Genomic DNA, 21,989 nt, shown 5'->3' with positions numbered 1-21,989 from the left:
TAAACAATTTAATAAAGCTACAATGAGTCAACATGGTTGGAGGAAAAAACAGTTTGAGTCGGGCAATACATGAATAGTTGTCTTTTGTATGTGAAAATTTGAGTTTAGCCCCAACATTACTAGAGATGGCCGTAGAGATATCATTTAGTTATAGAAATTGGCACACCTTGTGGTTTCTGTGTTGCGTAAGTTGACTCTTCATTCATATCACTTAAGGATAAACATGTGGGAAATAATTTGTAATTTTTTTCTATGTCACTGAGATGAAGTGTTCAAGAGGCTTCAATAGTTAGAATCAGTTGTTTTTTTTTTTTACAAGGTGTTGGATTTTCCCTTTAGTTTCTATTCTGTTGTCATTTGAGGCTGTGAATAGCATGCTGTTTGTTGACGCTTGGCATGCACCGAGCCGGTTCGCCCAATAAAAACGCAACACATGGGCATCGTGCACTGCACCAGTAGAAACAAGCAAAATCTCCCTCAGCCTCGAACTCTGAGCTGCCTTAGGAAATTCAAGAGGATGCAAATCGGCCACATCGATGACAAGACTCCCTTTTACTGCCGACCTGACGTACCTCATCAAGCGTGCCCACGTCCCTTCAAAAGCTAGGTGTAAACTGCCCAATTCACCACCTCACCAAATGGGACTGTCGCTGTGCGCAACAGGCTACTCTGCCCACGCCTGCCCCTTAGAAGAAGTATAAAAGGGTCATCATGAGCAGATGATGTGAACGAACCCAGACCACTCATCATCTGACAGATCTGAAGTGACACAAATGGCTCAGCTTTGAGCCGAGGTGGCCGGATTGTAAATTACATTTAGATTTCTCCTATAAATAGAGCAGAAATTTTATGTAGAAGGGGACTACTTGAACCCCTTCAATAAAAAGAGAAAAGCCTTGTTCCTTCTTGGCAATCCTTAACTCATTTTCCATTAAACACCTCCCCTCTTGGAGTTACGTTCAGAATAATTGTTTCTTCATATGTTAGCCACTGGAATATCTGTGGTTCAAACACTGTTTATATTGAATTTGATGCAGAAACCAATGGCATTGGCATGGCTATTTGGTACTTCCCATGAGCACCTTTTGGCTTTACTTAAAAGGACTTAGATTGGATCCTCTCCTATATTAACATTCGCATTCCAAACATGCAGGAATTGAATATGAATATATATTTTGTTGGTAATGGTAATGAATTAGGGATTACATTGCAGTCAACAAAATGATATAGTCCTCTCCTGTCCTTTGTCTTTGTGTTCTCCACCTTTCTATGTTGGATCATGTACTTGACGCCTTTGTCGATGATGTTTCCTTTGCTCACTACTTGTTTCAGTTTTGGTTTGGCAGCACCTGTGACTCTGAGCTTTGGAACCAAGAACTATATTTGGCACCACCTGATTTCTAGTTTGTATCTTCAATGTACCATTTTCTTGGTACACACATACAGTTTATTACAAAGACCCCTGCAATTGGAGAAGCTGTGTATATTATTATTATTCTTTCTTTTTTTTTCATTGTTTTTATGTCATGTGACACTTTTGTCCTTCTCTCTCTCTTCCATTCCATGTGGTACCACCACCAACCATCCGAGCCAGCTTCAATGAAGACTTTGAAAAAGATAGTATTTTCAATTGATATTAACAATAATCTGATTTCTGAAACCAGAGTGTGACTGAGACCACACGTGGACATCAGAACAGAACATGGATGCCATTTTCATTTCTTCTGTTTGCCTTGTATTTTCCTCTGTTTCTGTTTTTACTTTGTATTTTCCTCTGTTTCTGTTTTTACTTTGTATTTTCCTCTGTTTCTGTTTGGTAAAAGTCGTTATGGATGGAATGGAACGTGTTGATTGAAACCTGGTAGTACTAGTAGCCGACCAAATGAGCCATCCAGCCAAGAATACTTGTGTGGCTGTTGCTGCACCATTTGTATTCTATAATTTTATTCGCATTTAATTTGATTATTTGCTAAACACACACACTTCAAAGGCTGATTATTCCAATTTACAACCTGGACTGGACTGGACCACGACTCTTTAACTCTAGCCTTTCTTTTCTTTCTGCTACCTAACTCCACTGCAATTTAATCTTGGATCCAGGAAACTCCAGAAAAACCTGATCAAAGATCCCATCTAATATGAGGCATATATATGTTTACAATTTTTATATGTTTATGGCACTGGTTCCAATGGAATATCAGCACCCAAATCCCCAATTTCGGTTTTGATTTGAATCATGGAGATCGAGGAACAAGAGGAGGATCCACCAAAAATCTAGAAAGTACTCAAAAATTAGATTCATAATTACAAAACTTGATTGTGAAATCTGTCAACTGGGCTCCAATAGTTATTAGAACAGAGTATATTTACTTATTTGTAATGAGGATCAAAAGAGTAGTAGTATTTAGTACTCATCATCATATATAGACTAGTACAAATCAAACCTTGAAGAAAACAATATTCTCATCTTCTTCCTCCTCCTGATCATCATCACACAAAGTACCCAATTGAGGATGCTGCTGCTGCTGCTGCTGCTGCCTCCCCACCGCCACCACATGATGATTCTGAGCAGGTGAAGAAGAGGGTGAGGAGTGAGCAGAAGAAGCAGCCACCAATGCCAAAGAGCCCTCGCTCCAAGCCCGCCTCATTGGATATGACACCTTCTTGCACTTTGGCCCTCCGTGCGTACATTGTTTGTTACGTGACTTGTTATGCAGCGCGCACCCGCAGTTGCGGTGGTAAGGCCTCCGCTCCACCCCTACATCAGACCCTGCGATGCACCCCTCGTAAACACACCGGAATAGCCCGTCCGCGGCGGCTCCCGTGGCGGCCATGCGGTGGTCTTGATTTTTTTTTCCGTTTTGGAACAGGTCACAATGACAAAACAATAATGTCGTGCACCACCACCTCTAAAAGAAAGAAGTTTTTTTGGGTTATTAGGAAGAGAGGTGGGCATTTATAGAATATTGGCGTCGGGTAGTTATATAGTGGAAAACTACAAGGTTTCGGTGCCAAGACAAAAGTTGGTTGTCAGCTTTTGGGTTTGCTGTCAATGTGCGTATGTATAATGTATCGGCATATGCGGCAGTAAATTAAGCTTTGAAGCCGTGTGTTTTGGTCGGTTAATGGACTCAGTACATGTCCACGAGGCTTGGCATGCAATTGTCCATGTGTCTACCAAGAGTTAGGAGAGAAATTAGGGTCTCAAGTTACCAACAAACACAAAACTCATAATATTAATTCAAGATATATTAGTGTAGCTTGAAAATGAAGAAATGAAATGGTGCCTTGTGCAGAATTAAAGCAGATATATTCATGCATTTTAACATTTTGGTGCCTGATTTCATTCCAGATTCTCAACCAACAACACCTAACAAGTGTTGTAGCATGTAAAACTGTAAAATGGGTTTTGCTTTGCTTCTTGGGATTAGGAGCCAGCCAACTTTCATTACTCAATTATAGACAATAATGAAAATTAATATTCATCTAAAGATAAATTAATTAGAATTTGGGATCGGATCTAGTCTCTAGAAACAAAGTAGCATGCGGCAGCAGCAGCAACATATGGACGAATTGTTTCTGTCATATCACGTGAGACTGGAAGCAAGCATTGTGAGAGCGCCACGGAAGAGGTGAGGCCAAGCCAACACCTCCTCAGGGGAAACACTTATAAATACAGGAATAGCACTACTTTGTTATATTTGGTCAATAATCACAATATTTCACGTGTGATAATTTTTTCATATAATAAATTATAATTGGCCGAAAATAACAAAACGATATTATTCCTATTTTATACCAATTTTTTAACCTCAACAGGAGAAGGGGCTCCAGTCAATCAATGCAATTTACATTTACTGCAGGACACAAAAAAGTTAAGAGTAATTGGGCCTGCCGTACCTACAAATTAGATGCGTCATGATAAACAGCTAAGTCAACATTGAACAATGATATTGCAGATTGTAGTTGCCACCCCACCTGTCAGTCAGTCAGGCTAGTGAAAAACTTTGGAGTTAATAAAGTTGGCAAACATTGTAGTTAGTTGTAGAGGGGAGGTTTTTGGACCGTCTATCATGTTTGTAATAATAAATTTATAAAAATATCTAGTACCAATGTCAATATCTGCCGCTGCCATGCCAATATGAATCTTGGTAATGCCCCACTTGGAGTTCACGTCTATTTTTAATTCATCGGTTTTCTTCTTCCAACTGCCTCTGCTCATCATTAGTCTTACACCATTAATTGGCAACCGCAACCGCAATCGCAACCACAACCAGCAAATAAAACATACATACAATATTAACAAACTAATAACCAACTAATAACCAACTAATCATCAAATCAAAGGAAGGAGAAAACCCAATTTTTCTTTTACACCTCATCATCAATCAACTGCCAACTTTGTGGTACGTATATACGCCTTTGCATCTATCCAGCTGGGCTATGGTCCTCTGCCCATTATGGCAGCATTAAGGGGGAAGAAAAGGCCGAGTCCTGCTTCGGGCCAACCCGTACAGGAGAAGATTGCAGCCGCTAAATCCAAGAACAGATCGCAAATTGAATTAGTCAGTACAGGCCCACTTGAATTTGGGCTCGGACCTTTTTGCCTTGCTGGTAGGATTGGACCATTTTTCGAGCAGGCCTCATGGTTTCTGCTAAGCATATTCTACTGCATGATTCTACAAGTATCGACTGGTTTGATCTCCCCGACGGTCGAGATAGAACCGCACGCATGGGCTTTGACTGCGACCATCCAGATCCAGAAGACCCTTCTCTGTGTATCCAAAGCTCCAACTGATCATATATCATCTGAGTTTCCGTTTCTCTGTGGAGGCAAAACGCGCAGCTATGGCGGGAGGAAGAGGAAGAGGAAGAAGAAGACCCAACACCAATGATAACAACAAAGTAACTTGGAGCAGCAGAAGAGCATCGTCGTCATCTTCATCAAAATCCAATGCTCGAGGAGCTCCGTTTGTGGAGGGTGGTGTTTTATCTGATTGGTCATCCCCTCAAACCTCTCTTCGAGGTCCTTCCTTTATCTCTATCAATGATCATACTTTGCTAATTGATTCCTGGGAAAAACAGAGGAAAGTGAGATGGAAAATGAAAGTTTTGATTCATTTTTAACCTATATTGAACTGAAGATTCTTACATCAGATAGCCAAAATTTGTTTGTTTTGATGAACTGGGTAAGAATTGATTTCATATTACCGTCCCAGAATGGAATAAGTTCTTAATTTTTTTAATTCGTTTTTGTTGTTTCCTAAATTTTTCTGAGCGACCAAACAGGGATTTAAGAGATTGGACTTGTAATTGCTTCTATTTTTCCATTTGTTCTGATTCGATTTCCTCTGTGCTTCTGTTTTGGATTTCGTTTTGGTTTTGAATTTCAGGGAAAAATCCGAGTTCTAATAACAAATCTGCCTCAAAATCGGGAGCAAAAGTAGCTTCTGGTTCTAAAAGTGAGTCTCGGAAATCTAATGTTAATGCTATAGGATATCAGTATCCTTCCGTTGAACGTCAGGTGTGTCCTATTTCTTCTTCTTTTAAACATTTCTTTTACAGTTTATCTTGTTAAATACATTTTTAGCTGTCAGGATGCAACCTCAGCAATGTCAGAGAGCAAACGAGCTAAATTTATGTTTAGAGGGAGACTATTATGAGATTGGAACTGATTTTCCTGTCTTTCATTTTTTTTAATGGACTTGGTTTCAATATGCTTTGATGGTGAACAGGAGGGTTTGCGTCCAGGACTACATGAGGGCAATGATGTAGGTAAAAGTACGGACGAGTCCTGCCCTTTGGTTTTAGTTGATTTCAAGAATACCCAAATTGTAGCTCATGTGGACCAGACAGTAGCTTCAAGTCCCCACGAAGTAGAATTTACATATCAATACGGTTCAAGTTTTGTGTTAGGTGAAAGCTCTCATAGAGGGTTGGGGTTCTATGATGAACTTGAGGGAACTGCAAGTGGTATTGAAGCTTCGTCAAAGCAAATGGAAGAGCCAGAAGATTCATGTTTTGATTCGTTGTCTTCTGAGAAAGATATGGATGTCAATGAAGGGATGGATTGTGAAGTTGGCGATGAGATGGCTGAAGAGCTGCCAACAAACATGTCTCCTATGAAAAACTCAGGATTTTTGTCAATTGGAGGCATGAAATTATACACCCAAGATATTTCTGATGAAGAAAGTGAAGAAGATGAAAATGGAGACTCACCATATGAAGGAAGCTCAGGCTCTTCTGAGCCAGGAGGAATACTTGGATCCTCTGAAAGTGAAGATTCTGAAGACACGTCTGATAGTGATTCAGATATAGATGATGAGGTTGCAGAAGATTATTTAGAGGGAATTGGAGGGAGTGACAGCATTTTAAGTTCCAAATGGTTGGTAGGACAGGAATTGGATGGTCCGGATAAGCATAGCTCTTTGAGGAGTGGCTTTGATGAGACTTTACAGAAGTTGGGCGGAATTGCTCTTCAGGATGCATCTAGAGAATATGGTAGGAGGAAGGTCCATTCACAGAAGAAATACAATGTGACGGAAAGACATGCTAAGTCTTTGGCTATAGATGACCTAATGCTTGTAAAGGATCCGAGAACTGTTTTTGCAAAAAAGAAGCCCGTTGCTAGGTTTCCTCAATCTTGGCCTTCAGAAGCTCAAAGGAGTAAATTCTCAAGACATTTTCCTGGTATAAGATTGCTAAGATATGCTTATCTCTATAAGTTTTGCTTTCATATATTTAACTTGGTTAACATGCATCTTTTCCATGAAGGGGATGTGATATGGCTCTCGAGCGCCAAGTTAATATGTCTCTGACATTTGCTCTTAGATTCCATAATTTCTAGCCGTCCTAGTATCCTTTTTGAGATGGAATTTGATAAAAAGTAGATAGTTAGGATCTCCATTGAATGACTGTGTGGGAAAATTTGCTCACCAACCTTGGGGTAATAAATGTCTGAGGACCTGTTTTGCATCAGAGACATGATTCCTCTATGATATTGTAATTTTTTTGGTGGATTGTCCTTCATGCTTTTGCCTCATACTATTTATTGTTCTAACTTTGCGTTCAGGTACGAAAAAGAAACATTGTAAAGAAAAATAAAACATCGTAATTTTTTTGGTGGATTGTCCTTCATGCTTTCACCTCATACTATTTATTGTTCTAACTTTCCGTTCAGGTACGAAAAAGAAACATCGTAAAGAAATGATTGCTGTGAAGCGTAGGGAGAGAATGCTACGGCGAGGTCTTGATCTTGAGCAAATCAATTTGGTAAATTTTTTATTTTTTTTCAGTGAAGTTGTGTACCGATCAGTATACTCATGTAGTATATATGGTGTAATGCGTTTTAGTTAGATTGTGAATATAAATAGAGCTGTCCACGCCGGTTCTAAACATTTGACTCTCTGAAAGAACTTAGGTAGTGTCCGGTTAACGGGAATGAACCTTGGATGGTACCAATTACATTCATTGGTGATTTTTAACTCTCTATGTTCCTTATTTTGATTCTATTTCATTCCTCTCAAAATTTCATTTTTGTTATTCATTCTAGCAGCCACGCACTATCTTACAGCTTTGTTCTTTTCTATTGTAGAAAATAGAGCAGATTGTTTTGGATGGAGTGGATATGTTTTCTTTTCAACCTATGCATTCCCGGGATTGTGCCCAGGTACATAATTTTAATTTATCTTCTAAGTTGCAATTTGTAAATCCTTGCAGTTTCAATTTTTGCACTTCTGCTCGCATGGATCATCTAGGAATTTTATTTAGTGGAATATTGTTTGAGGTGCTTAATTTTGTAACTTTTGTTGAAATTGAAATTGGTTTAACTCTCTCTCTCTCTCTCTCTCTCTCTCTCTCACACACACACACACACACACACACACACTCAAAACTCATGCCAAAGCATTGAAATTTAGAGATTTCTTGTAAGCTTTAAGCCTAAATTTTTGTTACCATGTCTCAGATTCTTGATCGCAATATAACATATGAAAAGTTAGGGTTTAACCTAAGTTCTGTAGCCATTTTTGAGTGTGCTTAAAAATCCCTTGAAGGAGTGTCCATCAAAGTCTTTCTTTGATAGATAGTGCTTTTGATATTTTAGGTGCAACGATTAGCAGCAATTTATCGCCTGAGGAGTTCCTGCCAAGGATCTGGCAAGAAGAGGTACATAATTTCCTTTTGTTTTCTACAAAAGGAAAACATGGTATTGATGTTTTTTCTTTTCCCAGATTTGTAACAGTGATGCGGACACAACACACAGGCATGCCATCAGCAAGCGATAGACTTCGTCTTGAAAAGGTTCATTAGATTTCATAGTTATAATTACGTGTTGCCTGGTCTGGCTCTTTTTTATTCATATTTTATTTGTTTCTCGTTGCCTTTCTGGTTCTGCTGTGAATTGTGTCACTATATGCTTGGATCCCTTATATATCTGTGCAGCAAAATTGAGTGATTATTTTCTGTATTTCAGCTGATTGGAGTTGACATGGAGGATGCTGATTTTTCTGTTGTTGAGCCCCATGGAGACAAAAGCAGGTCAAAGAAAATTGGAAAAGGAATTTATTTAAAGCCACCAGAGTCTAAACATTACACTCAAATAAAGACTCCGAAGATCGCAGCCAAGCGTGGCAGTGGCAGAGCCTATGAACAGAAACTTGGTGGAAAAATGGATTCATATGCCAATCAACCGGTATCGTTTGTGTCAAGTGGCTTGATGCAATCAGCGACTGAGAGCACAACTGTTGATTCAATAGACCCAAGTTCTAAAAATAAGGATGTTGTTGAAGCAGCTGAGTTTCATTCGTTTGAGGTACACACTAAGGGTTTTGGATCAAAAATGTTGGCTAAAATGGGATTTATTGAAGGTGGTGGATTAGGAAAAGATGGACAAGGTATGGCAGCGCCCATTGAAGTGATCCAACGGCCTAAATCACTTGGGTTGGGTGTGGAATTTTCCAACACGGTTGACCTTCCAGTAAATAACACCCCAGTAAAGAGTTATCCAGTGAAAAACAAATCTCAATCTCAAAGAGTTTCTCAACCTCAGAGAGTTGGATCTTTTGAAAAACATACCAAAGGCTTTGGATCAAAGATGATGGCAAAGATGGGTTTTGTTGAAGGCATGGGTTTGGGGAAAGATTCCCAAGGCATCGTCAACCCTCTGGCTGCAGTCAGGCTACCAAAATCGAGGGGATTAGGTGCCTCAGGTTAAGATATTATATGTTGTTGAAATTGCTAAGCTAATTTCAATTTCAATTTCAATTTCGTTTCCTTGTAGTTCTGCTAATTCTGCACATACATGTGTTACCATTATGTTAACTTATTAGTTGTCTTTTACTCACACCATAGATCTGTCTGTACGTTCTACTTTTATCATTGAAAAGAAAACGTGTGCTCGGTCTCGTTCTGTCTTTATTCGTGATTTTGAAGCCTTGTTGCAATTCGCAGCAAAGTTAATAAAGGTCTTTTTAAGGCTGGTTTTCTCACATGGGCTTGTCTTGTGAGATATAAACATGGTCATGGAAGAACATCCGCTTTCTAATTTGACAAAATGTGAGGGAAGAATGTGTTAAACATTGGAAGGTGATTCAATCACTAATACAACACGAGCCTTTCAAAGAGAAAAACTTACTTGCGACGGAGATATCATTGTTTTGCTATCTTTGATCATAATAGAGATATCACTATTTTGCTATTTCTCATGAGCAGTCTCAAATAGAATTTTAAACTTTTATGTATCGCATCTTACTTTCAAATTCAAGCAAAAAGAAGAAAAATTATTAAACCAGAGAGCTCAAATACTTATGGGGGTTTATCATAGTCGTGAATCGTATGTTAATGTGTGATTACTGGAATCATTTAAGATATACTTACTATATTTTTCGATATTGAGCCTTATTTGTCTTTACTTCCCATCTTGTCAGATTAAAAATAATTTTATCCACTGTCTCAAAAATTAAAAATTAAATAATGGATCGACGGCAGATATACGCATTTTATATTGTGTAAAAATAGGATTGAAGAAGTCAATGTGAAGCGACTTATGGAAAAAAAGAAAAAAGAAAAATATGTTAAATAAGATCTTCCGCCGTAACTTCCTGATAGATAGTAATACTAATACAAAGTTTCTAAGCTTCTAATTGAAATCAAAGTTTGGCATCTTGCTTTTTTTTTTTCAAATTGATTCCAAAGCACTAAAAGCTAGTCAAAAAGCATGCTTGATTAAGGAGTAAAAAGGGGATGTTATAGCATATTATGATGATAAGAGGGAAATAGATACTATCATGAATATTATAGCGACTAATAAAAGATATATACCTTTCACAAAAAAATAAATAAAATAAAAGATATATACTTACGTACAATGAGTGTTATGTAAAAAAAGAAATTGCGCAGTTCTAAAAGCTTATTAAATTTTATTAATATTTATGTGTAGACGACTGATTATAGCATACTTAAAGCTGATTTAATTGTATATATTGTAGTGCTAATATTAAGCTTATGAATAACTTCACTAAATTTTTATGATACGAAAAGAAAAAGAAAAACCGCAATTTATATTCCCAAAATTTATGAAAATGGCTTTTTTCTTTTCTTTTATTCATGTACTCTTTAACCGCCGTGTTAATGACTTAACAACAACGTTATTAAATAATAAATAATCATCAAAGAAATAATAAATAAATAAATAAAAATAATAAAAGTCTGATCCAGCCTCCACGCAGGCAATTAGGCAAAATAGCAATTATCGGAAAAGGACACGAATGAATGAAAATGGTAAATCAAGCAAATGCGACTAGAGGCGAGATCAGATCTGGCATTTCAGACATTGTGTAGGGGCATTTAGGATCCATCCAGAAAAAAGGCCAAAACAGTGGCGCTCTCTCGAAGAAAGACCAACCATATATAATATATTGATTGTCTATTTGCATTGCGCTCCAATCCTCGCTCCTATTTGGCCTTTTCCTTCCTAAAATCCCAAACCCAGCAGATTTCCGGAGCTCCAAGATCTCTGCCGCTTCACTCAGAGACGTCTTCTCTGGGTTGTCCATGTCTGACACTCTGCTAAAGGTCAGTTAGATCCTCACTTCATTTGAAAGAAAAAGAAAAAGAAACAAAACAAGTTATTTTGCTATTTGTATGGTTATTGCTGGATCTTTAATGCTGTGGCTGTTATAGTCTGATTAGATTTTGTAACCGAATCTTCCTTGAATTTGAAAACCCATATAGAGACTGCTAAATTTTGGTTTAATTTTGCTCATTTTCTCTTCTGGGTCTCCCAGATCTGACACAAACCTTGAAGAATGGAATTTTCTCATCGACTTACGACCTGGGTTCTGACCATTTTCTTGATATTTCAATCGGGATATGGGTGGTACCTTCCGGGTAGTTACCCTCACAAGTACGTTGTCGGGGACACCTTAGGGGTGAAAGTGAACTCTCTGACCTCCATTGATACAGAAATACCCTTTAGCTATTACAGTTTGCCCTTTTGTCAGCCCCAAGATGGGGTTAAGGACAGTGCTGAGAATCTCGGTGAGCTCCTCATGGGAGACCGCATTGAGAACTCTCCATATCAGTTTAAGATGTACACCAATGAGTCTGAGATCTTCTTGTGTCACACGGGTCCATTGTCGGGAGATCAGTTTAATCTCTTGAAGAAGAGGATTGATGAGATGTATCAGGTCAATTTGATTCTCGATAATTTGCCTGCGATCCGGTATACCAAGAAGGAGGGCTTTGTGTTGCGGTGGACTGGGTATCCAGTAGGAATTAAGGTTAAGGATGTGTACTATGTGTTTAATCATTTGAAGTTCAAGGTACTTGTTCATAAGTACGAGGAACCCAATGTAGCACGTGTGATGGGTACTGGTGATGGGGCGGAGGTCATCCCAACAGTTGCCAAATCAGATTCAGATGTCCCCGGGTATATTATTGTAGGATTTGAGGTGATACCTTGCAGTTTCATGCATAATGCAGACTCTGTGAAGAAGTCGAAAATGTATGAAAAGTACCCTGCTCCTATTAAATGTGATCCCACCACTGTGGCAATGCCCGTTAATGAAAAGCAGCCAATTGTCTTCACATATGAGGTTGAATTTGAGGAGAGTGACATCAAGTGGCCCTCACGGTGGGATGCTTATTTGAAGATGGAGGGATCCAAAGTCCATTGGTTCTCAATTCTCAATTCTCTGATGGTGATCACTTTCCTTGCTGGTATTGTCCTTGTGATTTTCTTGAGGACTGTTCGGAGGGATCTTACTCGTTATGAAGAGCTTGACAAAGAGGCTCAAGCACAGATGAATGAGGAGTTGTCTGGCTGGAAGCTTGTTGTTGGAGATGTTTTCCGTGCTCCAAGCAATGCTTCCCTGTTGTGTATAATGGTTGGTGATGGGGTTCAGATCCTCGGGATGGCAGTGGTGACCATATTGTTTGCTGCTCTTGGGTTCATGTCACCAGCTTCTCGAGGGACACTTATTACAGGTATGCTATTTTTCTATATGATCCTTGGTATTGCAGCTGGTTATGTTGCTGTTCGTCTTTGGAGGACAATTGGTTGTGGAGATCACAAGGGATGGGTTTCAGTCTCATGGAAGGTTGCTTGTTTCTTCCCTGGAATTGCCTTTTTAATTCTGACCACTCTGAATTTCCTATTGTGGGGTAGTCACAGCACAGGAGCCATTCCATTTTCTCTATTTGTTATTCTCCTTTTGCTCTGGTTCTGCATCTCTGTTCCCCTTACCCTCATTGGTGGATACCTTGGGGCCAAGGCACCTCACATTGAGTACCCAGTACGAACCAATCAGATTCCTAGAGAAATCCCGGCACAGAAATACCCATCCTGGCTGTTGGTTCTTGGGGCTGGCACTCTTCCGTTTGGCACCCTATTCATTGAGCTCTTCTTTATCATGTCTAGCATTTGGATGGGCCGTGTTTATTATGTGTTTGGGTTTCTCTTCATCGTATTGATCCTTCTCGTTGTGGTTTGTGCTGAGGTTTCTCTAGTTCTAACCTACATGCATCTTTGTGTGGAGGACTGGAAATGGTGGTGGAAGTCCTTCTTTGCTTCTGGTTCAGTTGCCATATACATTTTCTTGTACTCCATAAACTACCTTGTATTTGATCTTAAGAGCCTGAGTGGACCTGTCTCAGCCACGCTTTACTTGGGGTACTCGCTCTTCATGGTGGTGGCCATCATGCTTGCAACTGGCACAGTTGGATTCCTTTCGTCATTCTGGTTTGTGCACTACCTGTTCTCTTCGGTGAAGCTGGACTGAAGAACTTTAGCGACTCAAAGATTGGCACTTTAAAGAGTAGCAGTGAATGATATCATTAAGGGAAGAAAGAATGCAAACTCTACAGATGTGCTCTATCATGTGTTACTTTTTCATTTTGTTGTGTTAGGGAACTTAGTTCATTGTAATAACAATAATTCGTCCAGTTTTGCTAAATTCTTTAATAGATGGACATCATGGGTTATAGCTTTGATACCAAAGTTTATTTGCATTCTGGCGGATAGGAGAGTCGTATCGTTCTGTACTCGATTGGTTTATATGGTTTTTAGAATGCAAAAGCTGTTTATTATTATTTCTACATTTTGTGGCATTCTAGTGGTTTTTTCATGTCATGCTTCTTTTATCTGATTTTTCTTCCCTGGGCGCATATCTGCCAGGCAATTTGTATGAATTAGAGCACCAGTGTCTCAGTACTGGTGGACCCTTCATGGCCAAGTTGCTGCATCATAGTGCAATTTTTTATTTTTCCATTAAACATGTTCAACTATGGAGGACACAGATACAACGATAAACCAACTGAAGTTCTAACCAGTTATAGCCAATGCATGAGTAGGAAGAACAAATCGACATGAGGAAGTTTTTTTTATTTTTATTTTTTTTATATAAAAAATTTAGTGGCTTAATGATATTTCATAAGAACCAATTAAACAAAATTGAAATAGAAGAAAATGAAGTGATGACGCCAAAATTCAGACTTTTTGTAGAGATACCAACAACAGCTAGCTGTTCCTTCTAATTGAAGAGAGGGCTTCCCTCGGTTCCAAAGCCTCGATCTTCAACAAAAACGCAAGGCAAATAGCACGGGCCTTGCCTTGCCTTGCCCCCCAAAAGAGAGGAAGGCCCCTATCATATAAATGGCCAGCAGGACAAAACTGTCAAAAGCCACCAAAAAGACAGCCTTTCCAATTGAGAAAACATAACTCGTGGTGTCCGTTTTTCCGTTAGCATCAGCCGCTTAAACTTGTTGGCCTGCCTTTACCCCATTGCTTAAACTTCTACCCAAAACTCTCTCTCCTCTCTCTCTCTCTGTCTTTCATACACAGTGAGAGCAGAAGAATGTTGCCCACCTCACTCTCTCCAGTTCACTCCTTCAGTTTATATTCTCCCTCTCTGTTTCCTTTTTCTCCTTTTCCCTCTTCTTCTTCTTCTTCTTCTTTTTCTTCTTCCTCTGTATCGCTTGAACCATCTTCTCATCGTCTCTGCTCTCTGCGACTCTACAACAATGCCCATTTGAGGATTACCTACAAATCCAATGTATAAGGAAAAAAAAAACAGATATGAACCTTGTGCTCGATGTCAATTTTTTTTTAAAATTAAACAAGAATATTAATTGTACACTTTCTGTTCTGTTTTTGACAGGGACTGAAACTCAACTGTTCTTTAAAAGAGCCTCTGAAGGTGATGATATCCGGTGCACCGGCATCAGGCAAAGGAACTCAGTGCGAATTGATTGTCCGCAAGGTAACCATTTTAATAGATATAAGTTACTTGTTCATTGTTTATGCGTTGCGGTTATATATAGAAGGGCCTGGTGTGTGTGTTTGGAATGGATAGCCCGTTTTGTATGACTGATGAGTTCTTTCTTTCTCTTGGTTCTTCAGTTTGGATTGGTACACATATCAACGGGGGACCTTCTAAGAGCTGAAGTGTCATCTGGGACAGAAATTGGAAATAAAGCCAAAGAGTTCATGAATGCTGGCCGTCTAGTCCCTGATGAAGTCGTGACTGCGGTATTCTATCAACTCATGACTCAAAATCTTACATGGTGTAAGTTTCCCTTATCAAATAGTTGGTAATCGTATCGAAAACACTTGCTTTGTAGATGGTCACAGCACGATTATCACGGGAAGATGCAAAAGAAAACGGGTGGCTTCTAGATGGCTACCCCCGAAGTTTTAACCAAGCACAAAGCCTGCAAAGTTTGAAGATAATACCAGATGTTTACATTGTATTAGATGTATGTGAGTCTTGTATAGAATGGAAGCTTTCTACTTCTACTGAATTCCTTATGATGTATGTTAGCTGTTTCATTTAATTCCAACTCATAATATCTTTGTTTTGACAAATACGGTTGGGTGTCTTTTGGTGAGTGACATTTGGGAAGGAAATTATAACTTTGCTGAAAAGAAGGAGTTTCATGCATGTGTATTTTTAAAAAGTTTTTCCCCTTGGTCATCTCAATTGCATCCATACAAGCTTTGTACAAATAGAATTGATCTTTACATAGTCGTTATTTCTTAATACTCAGGTTCCTGATGAAATTCTAATCGACAGATGTATTGGAAGAAGGCTAGACCCAGTTACAGGGAGGATTTACCATCTCAAAAGTTTCCCTCCAGAGACTGAGGAAATAAAAGCAAGACTTATTACCCGTCCTGATGACACCGAGGAAAAGGTATGGTTTGACATCATGAATTTCTGTCCTACATTGTTAGTCCAAGTGATTTCTCATAAACGTATGTAACTTGTAAGTGATTTTCTAATATGCACATGTAACTTGATATTTTGTCCATTCTTCCTTTATATGTGATGTGGCAATACTTTGGACCAGATAAAATCCATTAGGATGTGTATGGTATTAGTATGAAAGTATATAGGATATACTAAGTTCAGATTAGGTGAATTCCATCAAATAGGGCTTCAGAAGCTTTTGACTTCATTCCGTTTTCCATTTAGGTGAAGTCACGCCTTGAAATATACAAGCAAAATGCTGATGCAATCTCAACCACTTACTCCCACATAATGAAAAAGGTGAGTGTTTAGTGATATAGTGTTATCATTTTTCCTTTTCCGGTTTCTTTATATGAATCTGTCTAGAGGACTTCATGTTTTACACAAAAGCTCTTGAAACCACAGATCGATGGGAACCATCCTAAGGAAGTAGTTTTTGAAGTAATAGACTCTATACTGTCACAAGTGCAGAAAGATAAAGAAACGAAGATGAAATTAGGTAAGTCTGTTCAGGATCTGAAGCTCATTATATGCTATGTTGCACCGATACGGATACGGGTACGGCGATACGATACGATACGATACGCCGATACGGCAAATCTCCAAAAAATAGGATACGGATACGGCACCGATACGGTGATTAAAATAATATATATATTTAAAAATAATATAACTAGAAAATTTGAAAATTGATATTTCACCAATAATAATTTCAAAACATTAACAAAACACATAACTTCATTCAAATCTCCATAAACAAAGCAAAAATTAACCAAAACACACAAAATACAAGTATCCATAAACTGCCTGCTGGGTGCGAGCGACGGACGGCTCCTTCTTCTTCTTCTTCTTCTTCTTCTTCTTCTTCTTCTTTCTTCTCTTTTGTTTGGCCTCTGTTCTGTTGAAATGAAACCCCAAAAACCTAGCCTCTCGACAGACAACAATATGAAATTATAGTTTGTGTTTTTACATTTTAACCCCAAATGTTTAGAAACTTTCAAAATCACCCCCAAAGTCTGCAAATATTTTCGTTTTTACCCCCACACGTATCGATGCCGTATCGGGACCGTATCGGGACCGTATCGAGGACGTATCGGATCCGTATCGAGAAGTCAACGTGCCATATAAGTCAACGATACGCCACGTGGCGTATCGGATACGTATCGGAGCCGTATCGGTGCCGTATCGTATCGGAGCCGTATCCGATACGAGCATACCCCTCCAAACTGACGTATCGGTGCATCACAGATTATATGAGTTTGTCCTAACTTAAGTGATTCATACTTATATGGAGCTGAGTTTCTCTCAGAATGTGTGCAACTTTTTTCTCCATTGATTTTGTAAGAGAGTCTTAAATCTATTTTTGGTGACGCTACTTGTTCCTAAATGAGTTTTCTAAATTACTGTGCATGATGATTTTAAGAATTTTCCATTTTCCAGGGAAATCAAATCAGTCAACTTCAGTCCAGGTATATGTTTAGTTATAGAATCAGTCATCTTTAATCCAGATAAATAATTTGTTATAGTTCCTTTCTAATTTTTATTTTGCAATTTTACAGGATAACTGGAGGGGAATTCCTACTAAATTGAATAACATTCCACATTCTAGAGACATCAGGAAATATTTCTATGAGGATGTGCTGCAGGCCACCCAAAGAGCAATAAATGATGGAAGAACTCGACTAAAGGTTTCTTATTGGTCATTTCTACTTATAAATATAATGCATAGGTGATCATGGATATTAACCATTGGGCCTGGTAAGGCATGTTAAGGCAACTTCAAGTACCAAGGTGAACTGTGCTTGTTACATATACAAATCTCTGTTGATTTTGTAACCTATTTTCAAGCTGGGTTGTGAGATGCTCCTGTACATTCTCATCCATTTATCATACGGAATTATTCTTACTTTAGAAAGACGAAATTTGTCTTCCTGCTTAGAACTTAGAACATATCATCTAATATAGTTTCGGAGCAGTGGACAAACTCGTAGCCTTACCATATCGTCTCTTTCTTGGGCATTTGATTTCTTTTTGGCTACTGCACTGTAGTTCTTGGGACCCCTTGACTGACATCAAATAACCTTGGTAAACAGGGGATTACAATTATGTCAGTTAGGACTTAGGGGTCTGGTTAATCCGGAGACATCATCCACTATGTTACACAAAATCATTTTCAGTCTTATTTTACTATCATTTTCTGTTTCGATAAGTCTATTATTTATCTTAATCTGTCTTTGAAAATTGGCAGGTGGAGATTAATATTCCAGAGCTGAACCCAGAAATGGTAAGGGACATTTAACTTAGTATTCCTAAATCTGTTTGGAGTTAACCATATCTTATGATGCACAGGATGTTTATCGAATAGGTACCTTAATGGAACTTGTTCGATCTCTTGCTCTTTCATTTGCCGATGATGGGAAACATGTCAAGGTAATTTAGTCCTGGTTGCTACTGATTTAGATTAGTGGCCAATGATAATGTAAGCTCTTCCAGGAGTCATCCAAAATTTTGCTTGTCAGGTTTGTGTTCAAGGCTCTATGGGGGAAGGCGCTCTTGCTGGAATGCCATTACAGCTTGCTGGTACTCGAAAAATCTTGGAGTTCATGGACTGGGGTGAATATGAGGCTATGGGGACGTTTATCAATATTGGTTCTATAGGTACAGAAATGTCATGCATTTGTCAGCTCGACAGTTGATGTTCATTTTACTGCATCTCTAGATATTGGTCCTCCAAATGCCTTGAGACATTTGGAATAATGCTCCTTCCATTATGAATTCGTGATGATGTGTATAACTCATTAACACAACTCTTCTCCACATCAATGATTGGTGCATTGGAGATTCAGTCCTTGTCTTCTAGTTTCTCCACTTGACATGAAAATTCTCCTCCTTTTTTTCCACATATGTTCTATAGAATTTCCTTCCAAAAAAATAAAAAAAGAAAAGTTCTACAGAACATGATTATGATAGCCATACCCTTAGTCTCTCTTTTGGCAAGTGCAGGTGGCAAAGAGGTAGATGAGCAAGATGACCTGTTTATCTTAGTAGCTCCTCAAAATGCTGTTGGGAATTGTATTATCGATGTAAGCATCTTGATGATTGAATGTTCCACTATTATAGTTGGAGAGAGCAATTGTACTTGACATGCTTTATTTCTACCTTTCTGTTGTTATTAAGAGCCCTTTTATTAAATTTACAGGATCTAAGAGCTATGACCGATGCTGCTGGGGACCGACCAGTAATTCTTATCAATCCCAGGCTCAAGGTTTAGTTTCTATGCTACATCTTGATGGAATGATTTGCAGTTATAGTTATGTGATATCCACATGTCCAAGTAATTCTTATCCACATTTATTCCCTTTCCTCATTACTTAATACTTTGTAAAGGAAATCTAATTTAAAATCATGAAATTGTTTCACTTTGAAGTTATGGCTTATGAGTAGTACACTGACCGATCTAGGGTCTTTTCTGGTATCACATTATGCATTTGCAGAAAACCTTAAGCAACACTATGCAATTTCTTGTTTTTAAGTGGATATATTGATAGAGTTTTTTAAATTTCAGGATTTGCCTGCTTCGAGTGGAATCATGCAAGTAAGTCAAGAACTAGCGACTTCAATTAACTTGATAGAAACCAATCAATTTCTTGACTGTGTTTCCTTTTAAAGACCATGGGGCGCGACAAGAGATTGGAGTATGCTTCATCATTCGAAAATTGCTATTTCTTTCGGCTTCTCTATTATGCAGGAACCCAATATCCAATTATGGGTGCTCTCAGGTAAGCTTAGTGTGACTTGCTACTCCACTATGCCACTGAAATGTTATGAACATTGACATTTCTAAAGTGCACTCAACACTTTTCACCTCATGTCTTAGGATGTCTTATCCATATCGTTACGAACTGTACAAGAGGGTGGATGACCCTTCTGGGAAAGAGAAGTATGTTATCTTGTCTACATTTCCTGAAAAGCCAAGTACCGATGAAGTGAATGATGCTTTCGAAGGAAAGCCTAGGTAAACTCTCACTAAGGATCATTTGTTTTCTTGAAAACACCTGCCCTTATCTTTGTTTCATTCCTTAAAATTGATAGACCAGCACTTCCCTGACTGAATGATTCCATTTCAATCAACTTTTGCAGAAATGAGAGTAAGAAAGCCTTGGGATTCTGGTAAGAAACCTTCAACTTACAGAAGTGTTTGTACCCACAACGCTCTGGTATGCTATTTTAACTACTTCTTTCCTTTTCAAATTGCAGGGGATTCTTAAGTGGTATATTTTGAGTGGAAACTAAAAGAAGTATATATGTAGTCTGCATCACATGCGAGTATATTAACCAACGAGGATGAATTACCTTTTAAAATGCTTTCTGTCAGTAAATTGGGGAGTTTGCTTCTAGGCATCATGGAAGCTTAAAGCAGGGGTATATAGAGAAGAGAAACAAAATGTAATCAAACCTTTCCAATGAAACGATCTGGTTGAGAAATTTCTGCTTATTGTTATGAATGCGATAAGAGGGAACCGCAGAAAAATCACACACAATTCAACCTTTCTGATTATTAATATCTAATAAATTAGTGTGACTTTGTTGTGGAATTAGTAGTTGATCCACGAAAAGAAACCACCGAGGTTAGTTGGACCACAACACGCAACCTCATATGCCTAACCTCTCTCTCATTTCTTTTGGATTCATAATCAAAATGGTAAACGTAATCAATAAACAAAATAAAATGAAATGGTCAAATGTCTTTTTCTTTTCTTGATATTTGTTGATAAGACTGAGATGACAAATTGTACAATGATCTTGATGTTTGTAGAATCCACTCACTCAGCCTTGAATTCGTTGCTGTGACTTGTCTTTTTAAACCCTTGTTTTATTTACTTGTTTATATTGAGAAAAGATACCCTCCACATTGGGAAGTTCATCTATCTATCCTAAGCCTAACTTTGGTGCTATTGAATATGAGGAGGAAAACTTTCATAAAATAGCCCAACTTTCACCACCTTTTTGCTTTTTCTGGGACCTCATCTATCAGATTTGCCTGCAATACTAGAAAGAAAGAAATATTGATTGGGATATTCCCCAACAATCATTCAAGAGGCAAACTAACCAACAATCATTCAAGAGGTTCAAGTTCAACAGCCAGCTGCTCATCTTAAATTACAAGAATTACTAAAATCCAGAATATTAAAAATATAAAAAAGAAGAAGATTATCTTACTAAAATCCAGCACCTTTTCTTTGCCCTTTTTGTGTGTGATCCAAAGCATCGAACTTTAGAGCTAATATAATTGCGGAGTGGCTAAAGGCTTGCAAAAGTAAGACTAAGACTATACCATACATACATGATGTGTCTCACTCACCCAACTCCAAACAGAGCAGACAACATCTGAGATTCTGCATCAAATATGAAACCAAAAGCATGCAACAATCTGCCCAGCCCACCAAAGTGTACAGTGGAGGCTACAATTCAACAAAAAAGACCATCCTCATTTTGACTCATCATCATCATAAAAGTGAATTGAGACCTCTCTCTCTCTCTCTCTCTCTCTCTCTCTCTCTAGCTTCATGATTTCATTCTTGAATATTGTAGATACGGCATTAAATCACTGACTCAATTCAATACTCTCTTTTTATTCACGCACCATAACAGGGCTATCCACACACAATGAAATAATAAACTCAAAATTCAAATGTAAGAGCATTAATTAAAAACATTTATTACTCTTTAAACTATAGAGTATGATTGGAGTTGAAATTTTATAGAGAGCTCTTAAAATAATTTTCTAGTGTTTTTAGCTAAATTTTAACGAAAAAATAGAGAGCATGATTGTGGATACCCTAAATATTCAAGGAATTGCATTTCCTTATGTGAAGGGATCTGTTTGTTGCTTTTTATTAATTACCATAAATGAATGTCTCATCCACTTGGGATAACGAAAGGATAATCCGTACGGTACAATTACCATGTAAAATTAACCAAAATGGAAAATTTATGGCAAGATCTTTAAAAAAATCCAGGTTAAGGTAAGAATTAGATATGTCGACCATTGTTAGTTATAACATTGCAACAAAAAAAAGGGGAGCTATTCACTCTTCCCCGCATAACTTCCGCACTCCAGTGGCATACAACACACCACGTGACATCAATACGACTTTACAAGGCAGTGAAAATCTATATATATAAAGCAAAAGGCAGAGAATAGTGAAACATTCAAAATACTAAAAAATGCCCTTTGTT

General features: G+C 38.2%; 4 protein-coding genes across 4 annotated transcripts; 3 read left to right on the top strand and 1 right to left on the bottom strand.

Moving 5' to 3' along the window:
* On the bottom strand, window positions 2,261-3,027 carry LOC18770816. Its single transcript, XM_007202688.2, has one exon. It carries the CDS (start codon window positions 2,832-2,834, stop codon window positions 2,439-2,441), a length of 396 nt encoding a protein of 131 aa, XP_007202750.1. The 5' UTR covers window positions 2,835-3,027; the 3' UTR covers window positions 2,261-2,438.
* Window positions 4,684-9,488, top strand: LOC18771618. Its single transcript, XM_007203724.2, has 8 exons — window positions 4,684-5,026; window positions 5,394-5,524; window positions 5,736-6,690; window positions 7,181-7,272; window positions 7,595-7,669; window positions 8,105-8,166; window positions 8,232-8,301; window positions 8,474-9,488. Exons 1-8 carry the CDS (start codon window positions 4,849-4,851, stop codon window positions 9,212-9,214), a joined length of 2,304 nt encoding a protein of 767 aa, XP_007203786.1. The 5' UTR covers window positions 4,684-4,848; the 3' UTR covers window positions 9,215-9,488.
* LOC18769070 (transmembrane 9 superfamily member 11) lies at window positions 10,690-13,608 on the top strand. The gene is made up of 2 exons (XM_007204545.2): window positions 10,690-11,073; window positions 11,286-13,608. The coding sequence occupies exon 2, from the start codon at window positions 11,307-11,309 to the stop codon at window positions 13,278-13,280; it is 1,974 nt and encodes a 657-aa protein (XP_007204607.1). The 5' UTR covers window positions 10,690-11,073; window positions 11,286-11,306; the 3' UTR covers window positions 13,281-13,608.
* LOC18771366 (adenylate kinase 5, chloroplastic) lies at window positions 14,205-20,329 on the top strand. The gene is made up of 19 exons (XM_020569456.1): window positions 14,205-14,552; window positions 14,658-14,759; window positions 14,900-15,028; window positions 15,121-15,255; window positions 15,547-15,693; window positions 15,975-16,049; window positions 16,155-16,248; window positions 17,190-17,218; window positions 17,309-17,437; window positions 17,998-18,033; window positions 18,099-18,179; window positions 18,269-18,407; window positions 18,753-18,832; window positions 18,949-19,014; window positions 19,315-19,344; window positions 19,419-19,528; window positions 19,627-19,764; window positions 19,890-19,919; window positions 20,007-20,329. The coding sequence occupies exons 1-19, from the start codon at window positions 14,355-14,357 to the stop codon at window positions 20,029-20,031; spliced, it is 1,773 nt and encodes a 590-aa protein (XP_020425045.1). The 5' UTR covers window positions 14,205-14,354; the 3' UTR covers window positions 20,032-20,329.

Source organism: Prunus persica, chromosome G7 (genome assembly GCF_000346465.2).
Source record: "Prunus persica cultivar Lovell chromosome G7, Prunus_persica_NCBIv2, whole genome shotgun sequence".
NCBI classification, from domain to species: Eukaryota; Viridiplantae; Streptophyta; class Magnoliopsida; order Rosales; family Rosaceae; genus Prunus; species Prunus persica.
The sequence above is the reverse complement of the archived record's forward strand: the minus strand, read 5'-3'. Positions and strand labels throughout refer to the sequence as shown.

What these genes read in the sequence shown, in the direction of transcription:
- LOC18770816 (XM_007202688.2), bottom strand. Translation starts at nt 2,834, where the DNA reads ATGGCCGCCACGGGAGCCGCCGCGGACGGGCTATTCCGGTGTGTTTAC.
- LOC18771618 (XM_007203724.2), top strand. Translation starts at nt 4,849, where the DNA reads ATGGCGGGAGGAAGAGGAAGAGGAAGAAGAAGACCCAACACCAATGAT. An exon ending in ATTCTCAAGACATTTTCCTG is followed by an intron (nt 6,691 to 7,180) that starts GTATAAGATTGC and finishes CTTTCCGTTCAG; the next exon opens with GTACGAAAAAGAAACATCGT. An exon ending in ATAGACTTCGTCTTGAAAAG is followed by an intron (nt 8,302 to 8,473) that starts GTTCATTAGATT and finishes TCTGTATTTCAG; the next exon opens with CTGATTGGAGTTGACATGGA.
- LOC18769070 (XM_007204545.2), top strand. Translation starts at nt 11,307, where the DNA reads ATGGAATTTTCTCATCGACTTACGACCTGGGTTCTGACCATTTTCTTG.
- LOC18771366 (XM_020569456.1), top strand. Translation starts at nt 14,355, where the DNA reads ATGTTGCCCACCTCACTCTCTCCAGTTCACTCCTTCAGTTTATATTCT. An exon ending in AGAAACGAAGATGAAATTAG is followed by an intron (nt 16,249 to 17,189) that starts GTAAGTCTGTTC and finishes TCCATTTTCCAG; the next exon opens with GGAAATCAAATCAGTCAACT. An exon ending in TTGGGAATTGTATTATCGAT is followed by an intron (nt 18,833 to 18,948) that starts GTAAGCATCTTG and finishes TTAAATTTACAG; the next exon opens with GATCTAAGAGCTATGACCGA.